At 43.2% G+C, this 18,364-nt stretch overlaps 1 protein-coding gene across 8 annotated transcripts in view; it reads right to left on the bottom strand.

The window, feature by feature from the left end:
• Positions 1 to 18,364, bottom strand: part of utrn (utrophin) — a 630,893-nt gene that overhangs the window by 340,852 nt on the left and 271,677 nt on the right. For all 8 annotated transcript variants that reach the window (XM_078556557.1, XM_078556553.1, XM_078556558.1 and 5 more), the window contains 5 exons: positions 13,179 to 13,354; positions 12,619 to 12,754; positions 8,181 to 8,330; positions 4,462 to 4,623; positions 2,260 to 2,361 (listed from right to left, as the gene is read on the bottom strand). In XM_078556557.1, coding sequence (XP_078412683.1) covers positions 2,260 to 2,361; positions 4,462 to 4,623; positions 8,181 to 8,330; positions 12,619 to 12,754; positions 13,179 to 13,354 — 726 coding nt within the window. The remainder of the gene's footprint in view (positions 1 to 2,259; positions 2,362 to 4,461; positions 4,624 to 8,180; positions 8,331 to 12,618; positions 12,755 to 13,178; positions 13,355 to 18,364) is intronic.

Here is an 18,364-nt window from a genome sequence, read left to right as displayed (position 1 = left end):
GTGCAAATTTAGCCTTTGTGTAAACATTCAAGGTGTAGGATGTCAGTGTTGGGGTGCAGAAGGTCTGCTTTTGTATGATGCGTCAGAGCAAAAAATGGAAAAAAGTCAAATGCAGAATAAAATTTCTGCTATTTTGCCCACTAATTGCATTACCAACAATTTTCCGTTATCCACACTCGCAAGGCCAAATTAAATTTACAATTTAATGCACAAATTAGGAGCATCCTCTTCTTTCACTACTTCTAAAATGTTTAATTTTCTAAAATGCAGCATCAAATGTTGCTGTCTTAATATTTCCTCAAGTTTCAACAGAAGTGACATCAGAATATGATGGGGCAATTATTTTGTTAATAGTGATCAGCTTGAATTTAATATCTATAAGAGAATACTGTCGGTAGTTAGGGGATGGGAAAATATTTTCCCAGCCTGCAGCTTTTCCTATAAAAATAAACGTTGAGGATCATTTGAATTTACATTGCTGGATGTCAAGCAAGGGAGAGTGTTGCTTGTGTTGCAAGTGAGAGATCAGCTTTTACAGAGTTGTTTCATTCAATCCATAACCCTATATCAGAGTAATAGCATTGAAACCATAATTCAGACATGAGCTGTGCTTTTAAGTAAACTCATTAGTTAATTGCAATTATGTGGTTGCGCTGTTTAAAATATTTCCTATAAGTTGGATGGAAATTTGAAGGAAATTAACTTGCAGGGCCATGGGGGTCAAGCAGCAGAGTGGACTGAATGAATCACTCTGCGGGGACCTGGCATGGACGCAATGGGCCGAATGGCCTCCTTCTGTGCCATGAATCACTTTACAACTTTATTCCCCGACATAAGAACAGAAGTAGGACATTCAGCCCATTGAGCCTGCTCCACCATTCAATTAGATCATGGCTGATCATCTACCGCAATGCCACTTTCCCACACTATCTCCATATCCCTTGATGTTATTAGTTCTGGCTTGATCATGTTCCATGATTGAGCTTCCAAAGCTCTCTGGGGTAGAGAATTCCAAAGATTCAAAATCCTCTGAGTGAAGAAATTCCTCCTCATCTCAGTCTTAAATGGCCTGCACCCTTATCCTGCGATTATATCCCTGATTTTAGATTCACCAGCCAAGGAAACAACTTATCTACATCAACCCTGTCACGCCCTGTAAGAATTTGGTAAATTTCAATGAGGTCACCCTCATCCTTTGAAACTCTAGAAAATACAGGCCCAGTTTCCCCAATCTCTCCTCTTAAGACAATCCTGCCACCCCAGGGATTAATCTAGTTAACCGCCATTGCACTCCGTGTGGCAAGTATATCCTTCCTTAGATAAGGAGACCAAAACTATGCACAATACTCCGGGTGCGGTCTCACCAAGGCTCTATATAGCAAGACATCTTTACTCCTGTACTCAAATGCCCTTGTGATGAAAGCCAACATACCATTTGCCTTCCCAATTGATTGTTGCACCTGCATGCTAGCTTTTACTGACTCATGAACAAGGACACCCAAGTACTTTTGGACACCAACACTTCTCAACCTCTCACCATTCAAGATACCACACAGATCATTCCACGAAGCAGCTCTAAACAACAAAGGGAATCTCTCACCTCATGGGTTCAAAAAAAAGGCTTGCATTTATATAGCGCCTTTCACAACCACCAGACGTCATTGACTATAAAGCACTTTTAGAAGTATTTTTGAAGCATGGCCAGTGTTGTGGTGTAGAAAACATGACAGCCAATTTGTGTACAGCGAGCTCTCAAAAACAGCAATGTCGTAATGACCAGTTAATCTGTTTTTGTGATCTTAATTCAGTGATAAGTATTGACAGGACACTGGGGATAACTCTCCTGCCCTTCTTCAAAATAGTGCCATGGGATTGTTTTTGTCCACCTGAGGGGAAAGGCAGGGCCATGGTTTAACAGCTCATTCAAAAGATGGCACCTCCAACAGTGCAGCACTTCCTCACTACTGCACTGGAATGTCAGCCTAGATTTTTGAGTGTCCTGGAGAAGCATTTGAACCCACAACCTTCTGATTCAAAGGCGTGAGGGCTACCAATTGAGCCATAGTTGACACAAATTCAAGCCAGGGTCCGAGCGTACACTTTTAAGGGGCGCTGGTTTGAATCCATCTTTTATTGGGTCATCTGATTTACAGCTCCCTCCCACCTCAAAATGTTTTGAATAACTATAAGCTCTACAAAAATGCGGAGAAAAAAAGTGTCTTGCATGGATCCATGACAGTTAGAAATCCCATTAGTTACCTTTTCTTCAGGGAGCAAATGGCTTTTCCTGTCTAACTCCACAGCTTTCGCAAGAAGTGTCTCAATGCCAGTTTGGTGGTCCACCACAGCAGCTTCTAATAACTGACAGAAATTGTAACTTTAAATCACTGACCGCAATACTGACATGACACAAAACAAAACTTTTACACAATAATCACCATTTTTAAAAAAGTTATTCTCCAGTTGAAACAAATTAGGTTTTTGGTTTGGCTATTATATCCTGTGGCAGATGCATGGGAACACCACCACCTGCAAATTCCCTTCCACGTTACACACCATCTTGACTTGGAACTATATCACCGTTCCTTCACTGTCGCTGAGTCAAAATCCTGAATCTCCCTCCCTAACAGAATTGCGGGTGTACCTACACCACATGGAATGCAGCAGTTCAAGAAGGGAACTGACCACCACCTTCGAGGGTAATTGAGGATGGGCAATAAATACTGACTTTGCCAGTGATGCCCAAATCCCATCAATGAGTGTTAAAAGCTACTTGCATTTTTCAATCATGGAATTTTGAGAAAGTATTTCAGGTTGAATTTGCGTTCTTCCTTCTTCTCTTCTGAAGCTGTTGCCAGGATAGAATTCAACAGGAGTGGCTTTCTGCTAATTCATCAAACAGTGCAGTCACGGCATTCAGTCGATGCCAGCATCACAGCCAGGCCTACCTTTGCCTTCAGCCCACATCTACATTCACACTTGCAGCAGAAATACAACTGCCTTTTAACCTCCTTCCCAGCCAAGATTTTGGATCCCACTCAGAGCACCCCCAGCCCATAGCGCTCTCTTACTAATTCCGCAGCAGCAGCAGATCCACACCCCCAGCTCCGCAGCAGCAGTCCTGCACCCCAGGTCCATAGCAGCAGTCCTGCACCCTAGCAGCAGCAGAACCGCACTCCGGGTCACAGCAGCAGCAGACTTACACCCCAGCAGCATCTGCAGACCCATTTCCAACCAACCAGACAAACTAAGAGCAGAAAGCCAAAGTGCAGATGTAGTCTGTACAGCTCTTTATTATGGCAGACTGCGCCTTTCAGATAAAGTATGCTTAGTCCAAAAATCAGTCTCTATCAAGTGTGTTTTTTGCTTGATATAATTTACGTGTAGGGATCAGAGCATCAATTATCAACAGCTTCCTGAGTTTAAGCTATCAGCAGATTTTCTTCATGCCAATATCTTTGATAGCGGCATCATGCATAGATCTATGTCAAAATGGCAGAAGTACTTGGCATTCGAGAATTAATCTTCTGAGGCTTTTTGATGATGAATAAACCTGAACTACATTGCAGGGCATACAAATTATCTGGACACATCCAATTTCTATTCCTACAAAGAGAACTGGCTGGTACGTGTAAATAGTGCAGTACAAGTCTATCGTAGGATGGAATTGAATGTCTTCCACCGATGCAAGTTTGGAGACAGGGGTCGTTTAATCAGATGGGAGTGTGTTGGCTGGGGACTCTGCCCCAATTATCTACAGGGTGGGATGGCTCATAAGGTGGCCTTCCTGCCCTGACACCAATTCTGGCCCATAAATAGGCAATTAATGCCCACTTGCAGACCTCATCCCACTGCTAGTGGTATTGAACCAATGATGGGCGGGGCAATAGCCAACAGTAAGCCTGAAAGACAAAACCCTGTCGCGTTTGCTTGCGGGCTCCTTGGGTGGGGTATGGGGGTGGAGTGTCCCGCATTTGTCAGTCAGTGCCTGATCAAGGAACCCCGACAGGGGGTGCGGGGACTCCCCACTCACAGCCACACCCTGCCCTTTCTTCTGATTCCCATCCTGCCCTCATTCACCTGTGTCATAGGTCCCTCATTGATCCTGGTCTCCTGATGGGTGCATTGCTGACAGCGCGCATCACTCCCCCGGCCTCCAATTGGCTGGCAGCTCTTGGGGGCAAAAATCAGTCCTTGATTCTGGGTAAGGCCCACTGCTGGCCACCACGTTCTCAAGGACAACTAGGGATGGGCAATAAGTGCTGGCCCAGCCGGCAAAGCCCACATCCCATGAATGAATAAAAAACTTAAATATCTAACTGGCACTTAATACGGTGGGCCTCCCCTAAAGGAGCAATGTGGGGCTCTCAGCAGCTCTCCAGGCAGCTGTCAAGAATCCCATCACCTGGATTAAATTCTGCCCATACTTTCTACACCTATCTGCTCCTAAGCAGAACTTACCTGAAGTTGTGTTGTTCCAGGTAGAGGTGATCCTCTGGGATGTAGATTCTGCCTGGCAATTACTGCCCAGTTGGACAGTTTCTCCAGGCTTTCTTTGAACTGAGCATAATCCTGAAGCTGAATCTCAATTTCTTTCACTTTAACAGGCAGTTCTTTGCACACCTAAATAGAAAGACAAGACATTGCATCAAAAATAAAATTTGTCCGAGTCTGTAATCATCAGGCAGAACATGAGCTATGTAAATTATACAGATGTAGTTTCTTTTGCTGATCCTTTGAAATCTAAATGCGATCTTGCTGTGATCATGCAGCCAGCCATAGATGAATTAATTAATTCTTGTGGCATCGCTGGCTGGTTCAAAGTTGTCTGAACCACCTAGCCAAGGATTTTTTAAAAAACTTATGGCATTTACTCAGTAGCATTTTCAGGCAATGTAGGTTCCACTCCCAAAAATGACAGAAGGATCCAGCAACACTGAAATAAGGCAAGCAATCTGTCATCATTATTCACATCGTAGCTCCCTGCCTCTGGAAAAATATAGGTACTTAATCTTAATTTATTTAAAACACAGTATGGGGTATAATACAAATCTGCTCAATATATATTTCCAATAGATTTTTAAATTGGAAAGATTCAGAGGTTAATTATTTCCATAAGTGATGACTGAAATAATTGAACTTCCCCTAATGTCTGTGCTGCCCTTTTACTTGCTCATAGTATAAGGTACATATGGAATGAGCTGGATCCAAACAATGGTGGAAACTGGAGCGCCAGTCTAAGCAACAATGAAATCAGAGATTTAAAGTAACACACTTGCTGTGCCTTTTAGCTGAAAGACTTCCCTTTCCAGCAGTCCAAAATGATGGCCAATCCCCTTGAAGCTGTTACAAGAGTATAATGATTTTCATAATATTTTTCTGGCTTTTTTGTAAAGTAGGTTTATGGGTGTGAGCATAGATGGTTCTGTGTGATTTAATTACATTTGGAGTCATCATGTATACTGTAAGGTTGAAATCGAAAGAAGCTAGGTGTAGAAATGTACTTAAAATACAAAACATGGATGCTGTCTTAGCATGTAAGGTGTGAAGGGGATTTGCATTTTTAGATAAGTGAAGGGATTGTTTGGATTTCAAATGGATATTAGTCTGTTTACAACTTGCCAGATATACAAGACTAAGGAGTATGTTTACTTTTCCCAAAGGTTACTGACAAAGTTTGGAAGTTTTCATATTTTGGGAAAGGTACAGTTCCAAAGACATATGAAACAATGGAATTTACATACTAAAGAAAGAGAAACATATATAAAGTAGAATGAAAGGCTACGTTGGAAGGTCATGTAAGATCTAACAGGAGTATGTAAAAGTGAGATAAAAGCAAAAATACTGCGGATGCTAGAAATCTGAAACAAAAACAAAAATTGCTAGAAAAACTCTCCGCTTCTTCCTTGAAGAGGCCCGAACAATCCCCATTCACCACCACTTTCCTCCATCTGCTGAACTTGTTCTCTCACTGAATAATTTCTCCTTAAACTCATCTCACTTCCTCCAAATAAAAGGTGTGGCTATGGATACCCGCATGGGCCCCATTTATGCCTGTCTCTTTATGGGGTATGTGGAACATTCCTTCTTCCAGTCCTACTCAGGCCCCCGCCCCACAACTCTTTCTCCGATACTTTGATGACTGTTTCGGTGCCGCTTCATGCTCTTGTCTGGACCTGGAAAAATTTATTAATTTTGCTTCTAATTTCCACCCCTCCATCACTTTCACATAGTCCACCACTGACACTTCCCTTCCCTTCCTTGACCTCTGTCTCCATTTCTGGTGGTAGACTGTCCACCAATATTCATTACAAGCCCACCGACTCCCACAGCTACCTCGACTAAAACTACTCACGCCCTGCTTCCTGTAAGGACCCCGTCCCATTCTCTCAGTTCCTTCGCCTCCGTGGCGTCTGTTCCGATGATGTCACTTTCCAAAACAGTGCTTCTGACATGTCTTCCTTCTTCCTTAACCGAGGTTTCCCACCCACGGTGGTTGACTGGGCCCTCAACCGTGTCCGGCCCATCTCCCGAACCTCTGCCCTCACATCGTCCTCTCCCTCCCAGAACCATGATAGGGTCCCCCTTGTCCACACTTTTCACCCTACCAGCCTCTGCATTCAAAGGATCATCCTCCGCCATTTCCGTCAACTCCAGCACGATGCCACCACCAAACACATCTTCCCTTCACCCACCCACCCCGTCGGCATTCCGTAGGGACCGTTCCCTCTGGGACACCCTGGTCCACTCCTCCATCACCCCCAATACCTCATTCGCTTCTCACTGCACCTTTCCCTGCAATCACAGAAGGTGCAACACCTGCCCCTTTACTTGCCCCCTCCTCACCGTCCAAGGGCCCAAACACTCCTTTCAAGTTACACTTCCCTCAATTTGGTCTACTGCATTCGCTGCTCCCAATGCGGTCTCCTCTACATTGGAGAGGAGAAACGCAGACTGGGTTACTGCTTTGCATAACACCTTGGTCTGTCCGCAAACATGGCCCAGGCCTTCCTGTCGCTTGCCATTTCAACACACACTCATGCCCACATGTCCGTCCTTGGCCTGTTGCAATGTTCCAGTGAAGCTCAATGCAAACTGGAGGAACAGCATCTCATCTTCCAATTAGGCACTTTACAGCCTTCCGGCCTTAACATTGAGTTCAACAACTTCAGATCATGGACTCTCTCCTCCATCTTCATCCCTTTTTTCAAATATTTATTTTTTAATTTTTATATATATATATTTTTTCCACCTATTTCTATTATTATTTTTAAAATTTATTTCCATTTTTATTCATTGTTTTATCCCCACCTTTCAGCCTATTTCAATCTTTCCTCCCACACCATCCTCTCCCCCCACCTCAACCCGAGGGCCATCTGTCACTTGCTCATCCTGCTTTCTACTCTTAATGCCACCATTAGCACCTCTTTTAGCCAGTATCACCACAAACACCCTTTCAACCTTTTGTTAATGACATCTTTCGCAATCTCTCCTTTGCCTCCACCTATCGCTGGCCTTTTATCCACCTTCACCTCTCTCAGCCCCCTTAAAACAATATATATTTCACCACATTTCTACTTCTCTTCAGTTCTGAAAAGTCATACAGACTTGAAAAGTTAACTTTGTCTTTCTCACCACAGATGCTGTCAGACCTGCTGAGTTTTTCCAGCAATTTCTGTTTTTGTGTGCGAGAAACAGCCCTAAAGAAGCCTCCAGCCATTTGTGCACAAGTCTGTTGTGTCCAGGAACTGATGTTGGAAAAACTATTTGGAATTCCACTGTCAAGTGGGTACTGTGTTACCTTGTTTTTTTTTAAATCTAAAATCTATTTTGGATTGTTGTCTTAAAAGGGGGTGTGTAACTGGGAGTCAGGTTAATTAGGAATTTTAGGATTGTTATAGTATTAAGTAATTATAGTCTTATGTATGTGCTTGAATTTTTATTTTGTTAATAAATATTTTAATTTAAATCTCAAGATCTTAATGGACTCATTACTTCTGAACTCAGGGCACACATTGTCTCGTAATAAATACAAATTGCAAAACCATTGCAATGACGTGACCAAGTTTCCTTTGTGGATTTGTTCTGCCTGGCACACATCATCTGCCACGTCATAAGGCAATTTATCATGAATTAACATATCAATTATGAGCAGTAATTTCGCTAAAAGAAATACTTGCCTTACTCCAGTTTGAATTGATATTTCTAAGTTTTGCAGAAAGCTCGTCTCTCTCCTGCAGACTGAGGCTTTTATCTGAAAGCACATCCTGTGCAATACTGTTCATCATGGTCAGATTATCACTGCGCAATTCCAGGTCTGTTGCTGGAACCTGCGAGCAATAGAGTTGTATTATTTAACTGATGCAACACTCTACAAATACACCCTAGCCAACAATTGCACCTGCCTCATCATCACTACGCCAACACTCTTGGTCGACGGCATCTATGAAAATCATGGGTTTGACTTAGTAATGGAGAAGAGCAAAGAACGATCTAAATTGGAACAGTGCTAAATTGAATGGGACAAGAGGGGATTTAGCCAGGGTAAAATGAAACCAAAGGTTGACAGTAAAATTGTTACCGGAACAATGGGTGATCTTAAGGAGATTGTTCAGGTACATTCCAATAAGAACAAAAAAGGTAGGGGAATTATAAAGCCACGGCTCCTTATGATGAGGGAGACAGAGAATATGATGAAACAACAAAAATAAAAGAGGATATATGATACATGCCAGGTAAATTCTTCAAATGAAACCAGATTTAATATTTGAGAGGGGAAGTGAAGAGGAAAATAAATGGGAGAGAGAGAATGAGAATAAAATGGCAGTTAACATAAAGGGGAGCCCAAAAATATTCTACTGGAATATGAATAGCAAGCAGATGGTATTTGGGGGGAGGGAGGGGGGTGAAGAAGAGGCCTATCAGTGGCAAAGAAAGCAATATATGCTTAGAGGCACAGGGCAAGGCTAGAATACTTAATCTGTACTTTGAATTGGTGTTTAACAAGAGGATGTGGATATCTGCAAAAAGATGGTAGAGGAAATGGATGGGGTGGAAAATTGATAGTTAGTCTTTACAGTGCATCCTGCCTATGTTTAGAGTGGAAGGTCACCTTGCCTGGATGGATTGTATCTTAGGTTGCTAAGAGAAGTTGGAGTGGAGATAACGGAGGGCTTGCCACAATCTTCAAATCTTACCTAGATATGGGGGAAATGCCAGAAGATTAGAGTGGCAGATGTGACACCCTTATTCAAGAAAGAGTGGTAGACAATGCACTCCCCAAAGTACAGTGCTGGGAACACATGGGCATTGGAATAGAGTAAAATTTAAAAATTTGCCCATGATACCAAGCTTGGAGGAGTGGCAAACAATGAGGATGGTACAAATCAAATGGAAATGGACATGGATATGTTAGTAAAATGGGAAAACAAGAGGCAGATGGAATTTAATACAGAGAAGTGTGAGGTGAGGCACCTACTCAGTGGCACAGATATAAAGAGTCTGCATGGACAGGGGGGGGCCTGTAGGTGCATGTGCATAGATCTTTGAAAATGGCAGGACTTCGTGGCAGCCTTCCATCTCATAAGACGATGATTTGCGCCATGGTGGTCAACTCTGTATTAAGCATCGGCTGATGTGGTTCAGGAACACCACTCTGGCATAGAGGTCTCTGCCACATTTGCTACAGATTAAGACAGTGGGCTGAGAACATGCACAATTCGTTGGCCTCTAGTTTCTCCAGGCCCTCTTCTTAGCCAGCTGAGCGTTTCATTTTGGCTCCCTGCTTCCCATGCCCTTCCAAACAGTCAGCTTTCAGAGGTCACATCTGTCAGCGACTGTCTCCCTGTTGGCAGTATCAATATCCGCCATCTTCATATTTCGCCTGCAGGTGTCCTTGTTGCAGAGAAATGGGCACCCAGGAGGTCATGACTCAGTAGTAGTTCACCGCACAGAAGGTCTGTGTGTATACAGCCATCATCCATCTGATGAATGTGGCCGAGCCAGAGCTGACGTGGTTGGCTTAGCAATGAGTGTATGCTGATGGAATCAGCAGACTCCAGGACCTCTGAGTTAGTGACCTTGCCCTGCCAAGAGAGGCTGCTGATATGTTGAAGACAGAAAAGGTAGAAACTGTTCAGCCTTTTCTCCTGCCTAGTATATGTTGTCCAGGTCTCACCACTGTAAAGGAATGCAGTGAAGATGCAGGCTTGGCAGACTCAGGGTTTGGTGTTCTCGGTCAGGTTGCTGTTGCTCCACACTCTCTTACTCAGCTTGGAAATAACAGCTGCAGCTTTTGCAATTCATGTGTTGATTTCAGCATCAAGTGACAGATAAACTGCTGCTTGTGGAGCTTGGATATGTGAAGCTAACAACCTCCAGCATCACATTGTCAATGCTGATAGATAGGAGGGCAACATCCTGGACCATGACATTTGTCTTCCTGATGCTGATGATGAAACTAAATTCTACAAGCATGTCCATTTGCCGCTGAAGGTGTTACTCAGTACGGAATGTGGCAACATCAGTGCAGAGTAACAGAGGACTTGGTGCACCTTTGTCTTGGATTTCAGGCGAGAAAGGCTGAACAGTTCTGTCAGTTCTGGTTTGTAAGTAAGCACCCTCTGTCAACGACCTGAAGGAACATGACAGCAGCAAAGAAGAAGAATGTGCCAAACAGCACTGGCGCCAGAACACAATCCTGTTTGAAATAGAAACAGAAAATGCTGGAAAATCTCAGCAGGTCTGACAGCATCTGTGGAGAGAGAAATAGAGTTAACATTTCGAATCTGTATGACTCTTCAATGCTGGAAAGGACTCTGCATTCATAAGGACTCGAAATGTTAACTGTTTCTCTCTCCACAGATGCTGTCAGACCTGCTGAGTTTTTCCTGCATTTTCTGTTTTTATTTTAGATTTCCAGCGTCTGCAGTATTGTGCTTTTACAACCCTGTTTGAACCCACTGCAGATCTTGGAGTTCTGATGTTGCCCTGTCAAAGCTGACCTTACCCATCATGCTGTCATGGAAGGAGGAGATCACATAATTCAGATTCAGTGGGCAGCCAATTTTCTCCAGCAGCTTAAATATACTGCCTCAGTTCACATGGTCAAACACCTTGGTGAGATCGATGAAGGTAATATATAGTGGCCTCCTTTGCTCACAGCATTTCTCTTGCAGCTGCCAAACAGAGGAGGACATGTCAATTGTAGATCTTCCAGTTCTGAAACCACTTGGATTCAGGGTAGATGCAGTTCAGCCAGGATCTGCAGTCTGACAAGGGCAACACGAGCAAATACTTCTCCCATGATCCTCAACAGTTGTTGCAGTCGCTCCAGTCACTCTTGTTCTTGTACAGGTTCACAATATTTGCATCCTGGGGCACTGCATCCTTCCTCCAACAGAGACAGAGAAGTTCATGCAGACAATTACAGAAGTGCCAGTTTCCTGTGCTTAATGAGTTCAGGCGGTATAGCATCAATACTGAAGCTTTGCCCATGACAAGCAAGTCAACAGCTTTATTGAGAAAGTGGCTAGCAAAGCAATTGGGACCTCGGTTTCATAAATAGAGGTATTAATTACAAAAGCAGGGAAACTATGCTGAATCTTTATAAAGTTCTAGTTGTGGCCACAACTAGAGCATTGCATACAGTTCTGGTCACAACACTTTAGGAAGGATGTAAGGGTCCATGATGGGGTGCAGGGCAGATTTACTACAACAGTTTCAGTAACAAGCAATTTTAGCTACATGGTTAGGTTGAAGAAGTTGGGGTTGTTCTGCTAGGGGCAAGGGAGATTGAAGGGAGATTTGAAAGAGGAATACTAGATTACGACAGGTTTAGATCAAGTTGACGAAGAAAAGCTGTTTCCATTAGCTGATGGTAAAAGGGCAAAAAAGAGATACAGATTTATGGCCTGGGGCAACAGATAGACAAGGGGGAGATGTGAGGAAGAACTTCTTGTTTTACACAAAAGAGGCAATGACTTGGACCTTGTTGCCTGCAAAGGTGGTGGAAGTGGAGACAATTTATGATTTCGAAAGGAAATGGGATGGGTACTTGAGGATGAAGGGGATAGAGCAGGTTAATGTCAATGAATGCATTGGTCTTGAGAGTAAGCATGCATTCAAAGGGATGAATGGCCTTTTTCTGTGCCATAATAACTCTGTCTATGCTTGAGAACAAAGCCTTGGACTGTATTCAGTCACAGATGAGTGAGAAATTAAAAGTTAAATTGCTGGTTGATATTTGCATTTACAAGAAGGGCACAGTCAATTCGGACTAAGGGTACACTGAGGATGTCAGATTGCCGTGTAACATGCTGGATAAGATACGGGGGACAGAGTGGGGCATTGGATGAGAAACGAATACATTAAACTTCTAAAGATACATGTAGATTGAACAGCCCTAGCAGATGAGTGAGTATGTCAGGTCAACTGCAGAACAAAAGGATAAATCAAAACAAGTTGCTCTTGCACACTCCCCAACTCTGCTTAAAGGGGCAATAACAGGAAGCAACACGTCACTCTCAGCTAGACAATCTCAAAGACAAAATATTAAAATATAAATGCTTTAGAAGTATATCAACATAGACTTAAACACACAAGCTGCATTACGCTTGCCTTTAGCTCCTTCAGAACATGTTCACTCAGTGGCAAATGCACAGCCCTTAAAGAGTTCAACACCTTATCTAACCACAGACCGAATTCATCCAGCTGATTCCTTAAATCAGAGTATCGCTGGCCATCTCCTTCCAACCTAAGAAACAGAAAATAACAGAATTGTTAGCAACTGCAGAATCAAGGAGCTGGGCACAACTTGTTCTGCTGACATCTACAAACAGCTTAGAAACTAAAGACTGTTAATTCTTGGAACTCATGGCAGCGTTGAAACTCAGATTTAAGACATTTCCAGTCAACTGCCTTCTCTTTCCAAGTCACTGGTGCTGGTTGAATGTTATTTCAACATAATAAATTATATCTTTTGTATCAAAGTGAAAATTGAGCTTTATCCTGGCAGCTGTAGAGATGATTGAATAGAAAGGTTTCCAGCAAAATTTCACACTGACCAATGGTCATACTGTGAAGCAAAGTTTCCACCACAATTTCTCTCAGGGTGCACTGCAATAATCACTCATTATCCACCCTTCAAGCATTTGCCATACTAAAGGATGCTCATTTACCTTTGGTGCCGATCTTTGACTTCCACAGAAATTGCTCTCCAGCGTTTATTCAATCCATTGAGCTTCTCCTGCAGGAGACATCCATCTGCTGTTGAAAGTTCGCGTATTATGTCCGTGCCAGAGGCATTTAATGTTATGTACACTGGCTGGTGGCTGCTGAGACCTTCTTCCAGTTCCTATCAGGGAAACAACAGCATTGTTGCAGAAAGGATACAGGTCATGGACCACCTCCCACTTTATCCAACAGAGTTGATCACTAATTCACCAACAATACAATTTTACCCAAAACAAAATGAGGTGCCAACCTAGTGAAGCTACAACACAGGATTACATGCACGCTAAAACAAAAGGAAGCATGTTACAGACAGAGCCAAGTGATTCTGCAACATCAGATCAGATCAAAGCTCTGCATTCTTGGCACATCCAGTCGTGAGTGGTAGTGGGCAATTGAACAACTAATGGGAAGAGGAGGTTCCACAAACATCCCCATCCTATATTAAGGAGGAGCCCAGCACATCAATCCAAAAGACAATGCTGAAGCATTCACAACCATCTAAGCAGATGATCCATTGATCCATTTCACCCTTTTCCCGAGCTTCTCAGCACAGCAGATGTCAATCTTCAGCCAATTCAATTCATTCCACGCGACACCAAGAAATGGCTGAAGGCACTGGATACAGCAAAGGCTACAGGCCCCAACAACATCCTGGCAACACTGCTGAAGATCTGTGTTCCAGAACTAGCTACGTCCCAAGGCAAGATATTCCAGTACAGCTACATCACTGGCATCTAACCAACAACATGGAAGATTGCCCAGGTACATCTTGTCCACAAAAAAGAGGACAAATCTAATCTGGTCAATAACCGCCCCATCAGTTATTCTTAATTATCAGCAAAGTGGTGGAAGATGCCATCAATAGTGCTATGAAGAGGTAATTACTCAGCAACAATCTGCTCACCAGTACTCAATTTGAGTCCTGCCAGGGCCAGTCAGTTGCTGACTTTACTATAGCCTTGATCCAAGCATAGAAAAACAGAAGGAGTAGGTCATTCAGCCCTTCAAGCCTGCTCCACCATTCAATATGATCATGGCTGATCCTCCATCTCAATGCCATTCTCTCGCACTCTTGCCATACCCCTTGATGCCTTGAGTCTAGAAAGCTATTTCCTTCATAAATATATTCAGTGACTTGGCCTCCACAGCCTTTTGTGGTAGAGAATTCCACAGGTTCACCACTCTGAGTGAAGAAATTTTTCCTCACCTCAATCCTAAATGGCCTACCCTGCATCCTGAGACTGTGACCCCTTGTTCTAGAACCCCCCCCAGCCAGAAGAAACATTATCCCTGCATCCAGTCTGTCGAGCCCTGTTAGAATTTTATACATTTCAATGAGATCCCCTCTCATTCTTCTAAACTCCAGTGAATACAGGTCTAGTCGGCCCAATCTCTCCTCATACGACAATCCTGCCATCCCAGGAATCAGTCTGGTGATTCTTCGCTGCATTCCCTCTATGGTAAGTATATCCTTTCTTAGGTAAGGAGGCCAAAGCTGCACAAAATGCTCCAGGTGTGGTCTCACCAAGGCCCTGTATAGCTGCAATAAGACATCCTTGCTCCTGTGCTCAAGTCCTCTCACAATGAAGGCCAACATACCATTTGCCTTCTTAAGTGCTTGCTGCACCTGCATGTTTGCTTTCCGTGATTGGTGTACAAGGACACCCAGGTCCCTTTGTACATTAACATTTCCCAATCTATCACCAATTAAATAATACTCTGCCATTGTTTTCCTCCCAAAAAAAGTGGATAACTTCACACTTATCCTCATTATACCGCATCTGCCATGTATTTACCCACGCACTCAACTTGTCTGAATCGCCTTGAAGCCTCTTAACATCCTCCTCACCGCTCACATTTCCACCTAGTTTCATGTCATCAGCAAACTTGGAAATATTATATTTGGTTCCCTCACCCAAATCATTGGTATATATTGTGAATAATTGGGGTCCAAGCACTAATCCCTGCTGTACCCCACTAGTCACCACATGCCATTCTGAAAAAGACCCATTTATTCCTACTGTTTCCTGTCTAACTAATTCTCAATCCATGCCAATATATTACCCCCAATCCCATGTGCTTTAATTTTGCACACTAACCTCTTATGTGGGACTTTATCAAAAGCTTTCTGAAAATCCAAATGTACCACATCCACTGGTTCTCCCTTATCTATTTTGCTATTTGCATCCTCAAAAAACTCTAGAGGTTTGTCAAACACGGTTTCCCTTTCATAAATCCACGTTGACTTTGTTTAATCCCATTGATACTTTCTAAGCGTCCTGTTATCACATCCTTTATAATAGCATTTTCCCTACCACAGATGTTATTGCTGTGGATCTGGAGTAACATGTAGGCTTGACCAGGTAAAGACAGCAGATTTCCTTCCCTAAAGGACACTAGTGAACCAGATAGGTTTTTACAACAATGGATGAGAGTTGTCAAGGTTACTGAAACTATCTTTCAAATCCAGATTTTATTAATAGAATGTAAATTCTACCAGCTACTATGGTGAGATTTGAACCCAGCTCCCAGGGCATCAGCCCAAGCCTCAGCATTACTGGTCCAGTGACAGTGCCACTATACCATCTCCCCTTACATGGTAATAGAACTGTATTCCAGAGATGAGGTGAGTGACTGACCTTGACATCAAGGAAGCATTTGACCAAGTGTGACATCAGCAAGATTGAAATCATTAGGAATCAAGTGAAAATTCTTCACTGGTTGGAGTCATACATAGCACAAAGGAAGATACTTGTGGTTGTTGGAGGCTAATCACCTCAGCCCCAGGATATCACTGCAGGAGTTCCTCAGGGTACCATCCTAGGTCCAACCATCTTACATACGAATTAGGAGGAGTGGGCCACTCGGCCCCTAGAGCCTGCTCCACCATTCAATAAGATCATGGCTGATCTGATTGTAACCTCGACTCCAAACCCCCGCCGGCCCCCGATAACCTTTCACCTCCTTGCTAATCAAGAATCTATCTTGCTCTGTCTTAAAAATATTCCAAGACTCTGCTTCCACTGTCTTTTGAGGAAGAGTGCCAGACTCACGATCCTCAGAGAAAAAAATTCTCCTTATCTCACTGAGATCCTGAAAGCAAATTTCAGGGAGTTAAGAAGCAGGACCTCAAGAGCAATAATCTCAGGGTTACACCCAGTGTCATGTGCTAGTGAACATAAGAATAGGAAGATTGAGCAGTTCAACATGTGACTGGAGAAATAGAGTAGGAGGGAGGGCTTTAGATTTCTGAGGCATTGGAGCCGGTTCTGGGGCAGGTGGGACCTGTACAAGGCAGATGGGTTAGACTTTAACAGGGCTGGGACTAGTGCCCTCATGGGACAGTTTACTGGTGCTGTTGGGGAGGGTTTAAACTAGATTGGCAGGGGATGGGAACCTTGGTGGGGGGGGGGGGGTCGAATTCAGAGTGTAGAGGAGAAAAACTGGCAATGGGAAGTAGTGAAGTATCAACTGATAACGAGGATATTTCAGAGAGTTGCATCAAGGTAGATAAAATACTTGGAGAGTTTGATAGAATTAGAGTAGGCAACAGTAAGTCATTAGATGGAGTCAGAATAAGCGGGAAAGTAAAAAAGCCTAAATCAGGGTTAATGTGCATGTATGTGAATGGACGGAGTGTGATTAATAAGATTCGTGAACTGCAGGCACAGGTTGACAAATGGAATTATGATATTATTGCTATAACAGAGACCTGGCTCACAGAAGGGCAGGCGTTAAATATTCCTGGGTACAAGGTGTTTAGGAGAAATAGGAAAAGGAGAAAAGTGGTTGTGGGGGCAGTGGGTGTGAGTGACAATATTGGTTAAAGATAGTATTAGAGTACTGGAGAGAGAGAATGTTCCAGAGGGGTCAAGGACAGAATCTCTCTGGCTAGAGGTAAGGAATGGGAAAGGTGCAAAACATTGATTGGTGTAGTATATAGATCACGAACTAGCGGAAGGGATGTGGAGAATCAAATTTGCAAAGAAATTACAGAGAGGTGCAAGAGTCATAAAGTAATCATAATATGGGGGACTTCAATTATCCAAATATAGACTGGGATAGGAATAGTGCAAAAGGGCAAGAAGGGCGAGAGTTCCTGGAACGTGTTCATGATAATTTTCTGCAGCAGTATGTTTCCGGTTCAATGAGAGGACATGCACTTTTGGACCTGGTTCTGGGGCATGAGTTAGTCCAAGTGGATTAAATATCAGTGGCAGAGTCTCTAGGAGACAGTGGCCATTGTATCATAAGGTTTAGGTTAATCATGGCAAAGGACAGAGAACAATCCAGAGCAGGGATAATTAATGGGGGGAAAGCCAACTTCGATGGGATGAGAATGCGTCTGAGTCGAGTGAGTTGGAATCAAATTTTGGCAGAAAAAACAGTGGCTGAACAATGGGCCACCTTCAAAGAAAATATATTGCAGGCAATGTCAAGGTATACTCCCTTGAAGGGGAAAGGTAGGGCGAATAAATCCAGAGCACCCTGGATGACGAGAGAGATAGAGGTGAAGATGAAAGGAAGAAGTGCACATACAGCAGATATCAGGCAGAGAATACAATGGAGAGTCAGGCTGAATATAGAAGGACCAGAGGAGAAGTGTAAAATACCAATAAGGAAAAAAAGAAGACAGCATGAAAAGAGGCTGGCAGCAAACATAAAAGGGAATCCCAAAGTCTTCTATAAGCATGTAGATAATAAAAGGCTGGTAAAAGAAAGAGTAGGGCTGAAAGAGGAGGTAACTGGTACACTAGAAGAATTTACAATTGAGGAGGAGGTGGTGTTAGAAAAGGTTACCTTTACTTAAAATAGATAAGGTACCAGAACTGGATGAGATGCATCCAAGGGTACTGAGGGAAGAGAGTGTGGAAATTGCAGAGGCACTGGTGATAATCTTTCAGTCTTCCTAAGACACAGGGGAGGTGCCAGAGGACTGGAGAACTACGAATGTTACACCCTTGTTCAAAAAGGGGTGCAAGGATAAAGCTGGCAACTACAGGCCAGTCAGGTTGACCTCAATAGTAGGGAAATTTCTAGAAACTGTAGTTCAGGATAAATCAATGATCGCTTAGACAAGTGCAGGATAATTGAAGAAAGCCAGCATGGGTTCATCAAGGGAAAATTATGT

This window comes from Cetorhinus maximus, chromosome 14 (genome assembly GCF_964194155.1).
Source record: "Cetorhinus maximus chromosome 14, sCetMax3.hap1.1, whole genome shotgun sequence".
NCBI lineage: Eukaryota > Metazoa > Chordata > Chondrichthyes > Lamniformes > Cetorhinidae > Cetorhinus > Cetorhinus maximus.
Note: the sequence above shows the minus strand (reverse complement) of the source record. Positions and strands in the feature narration are given on the sequence as shown.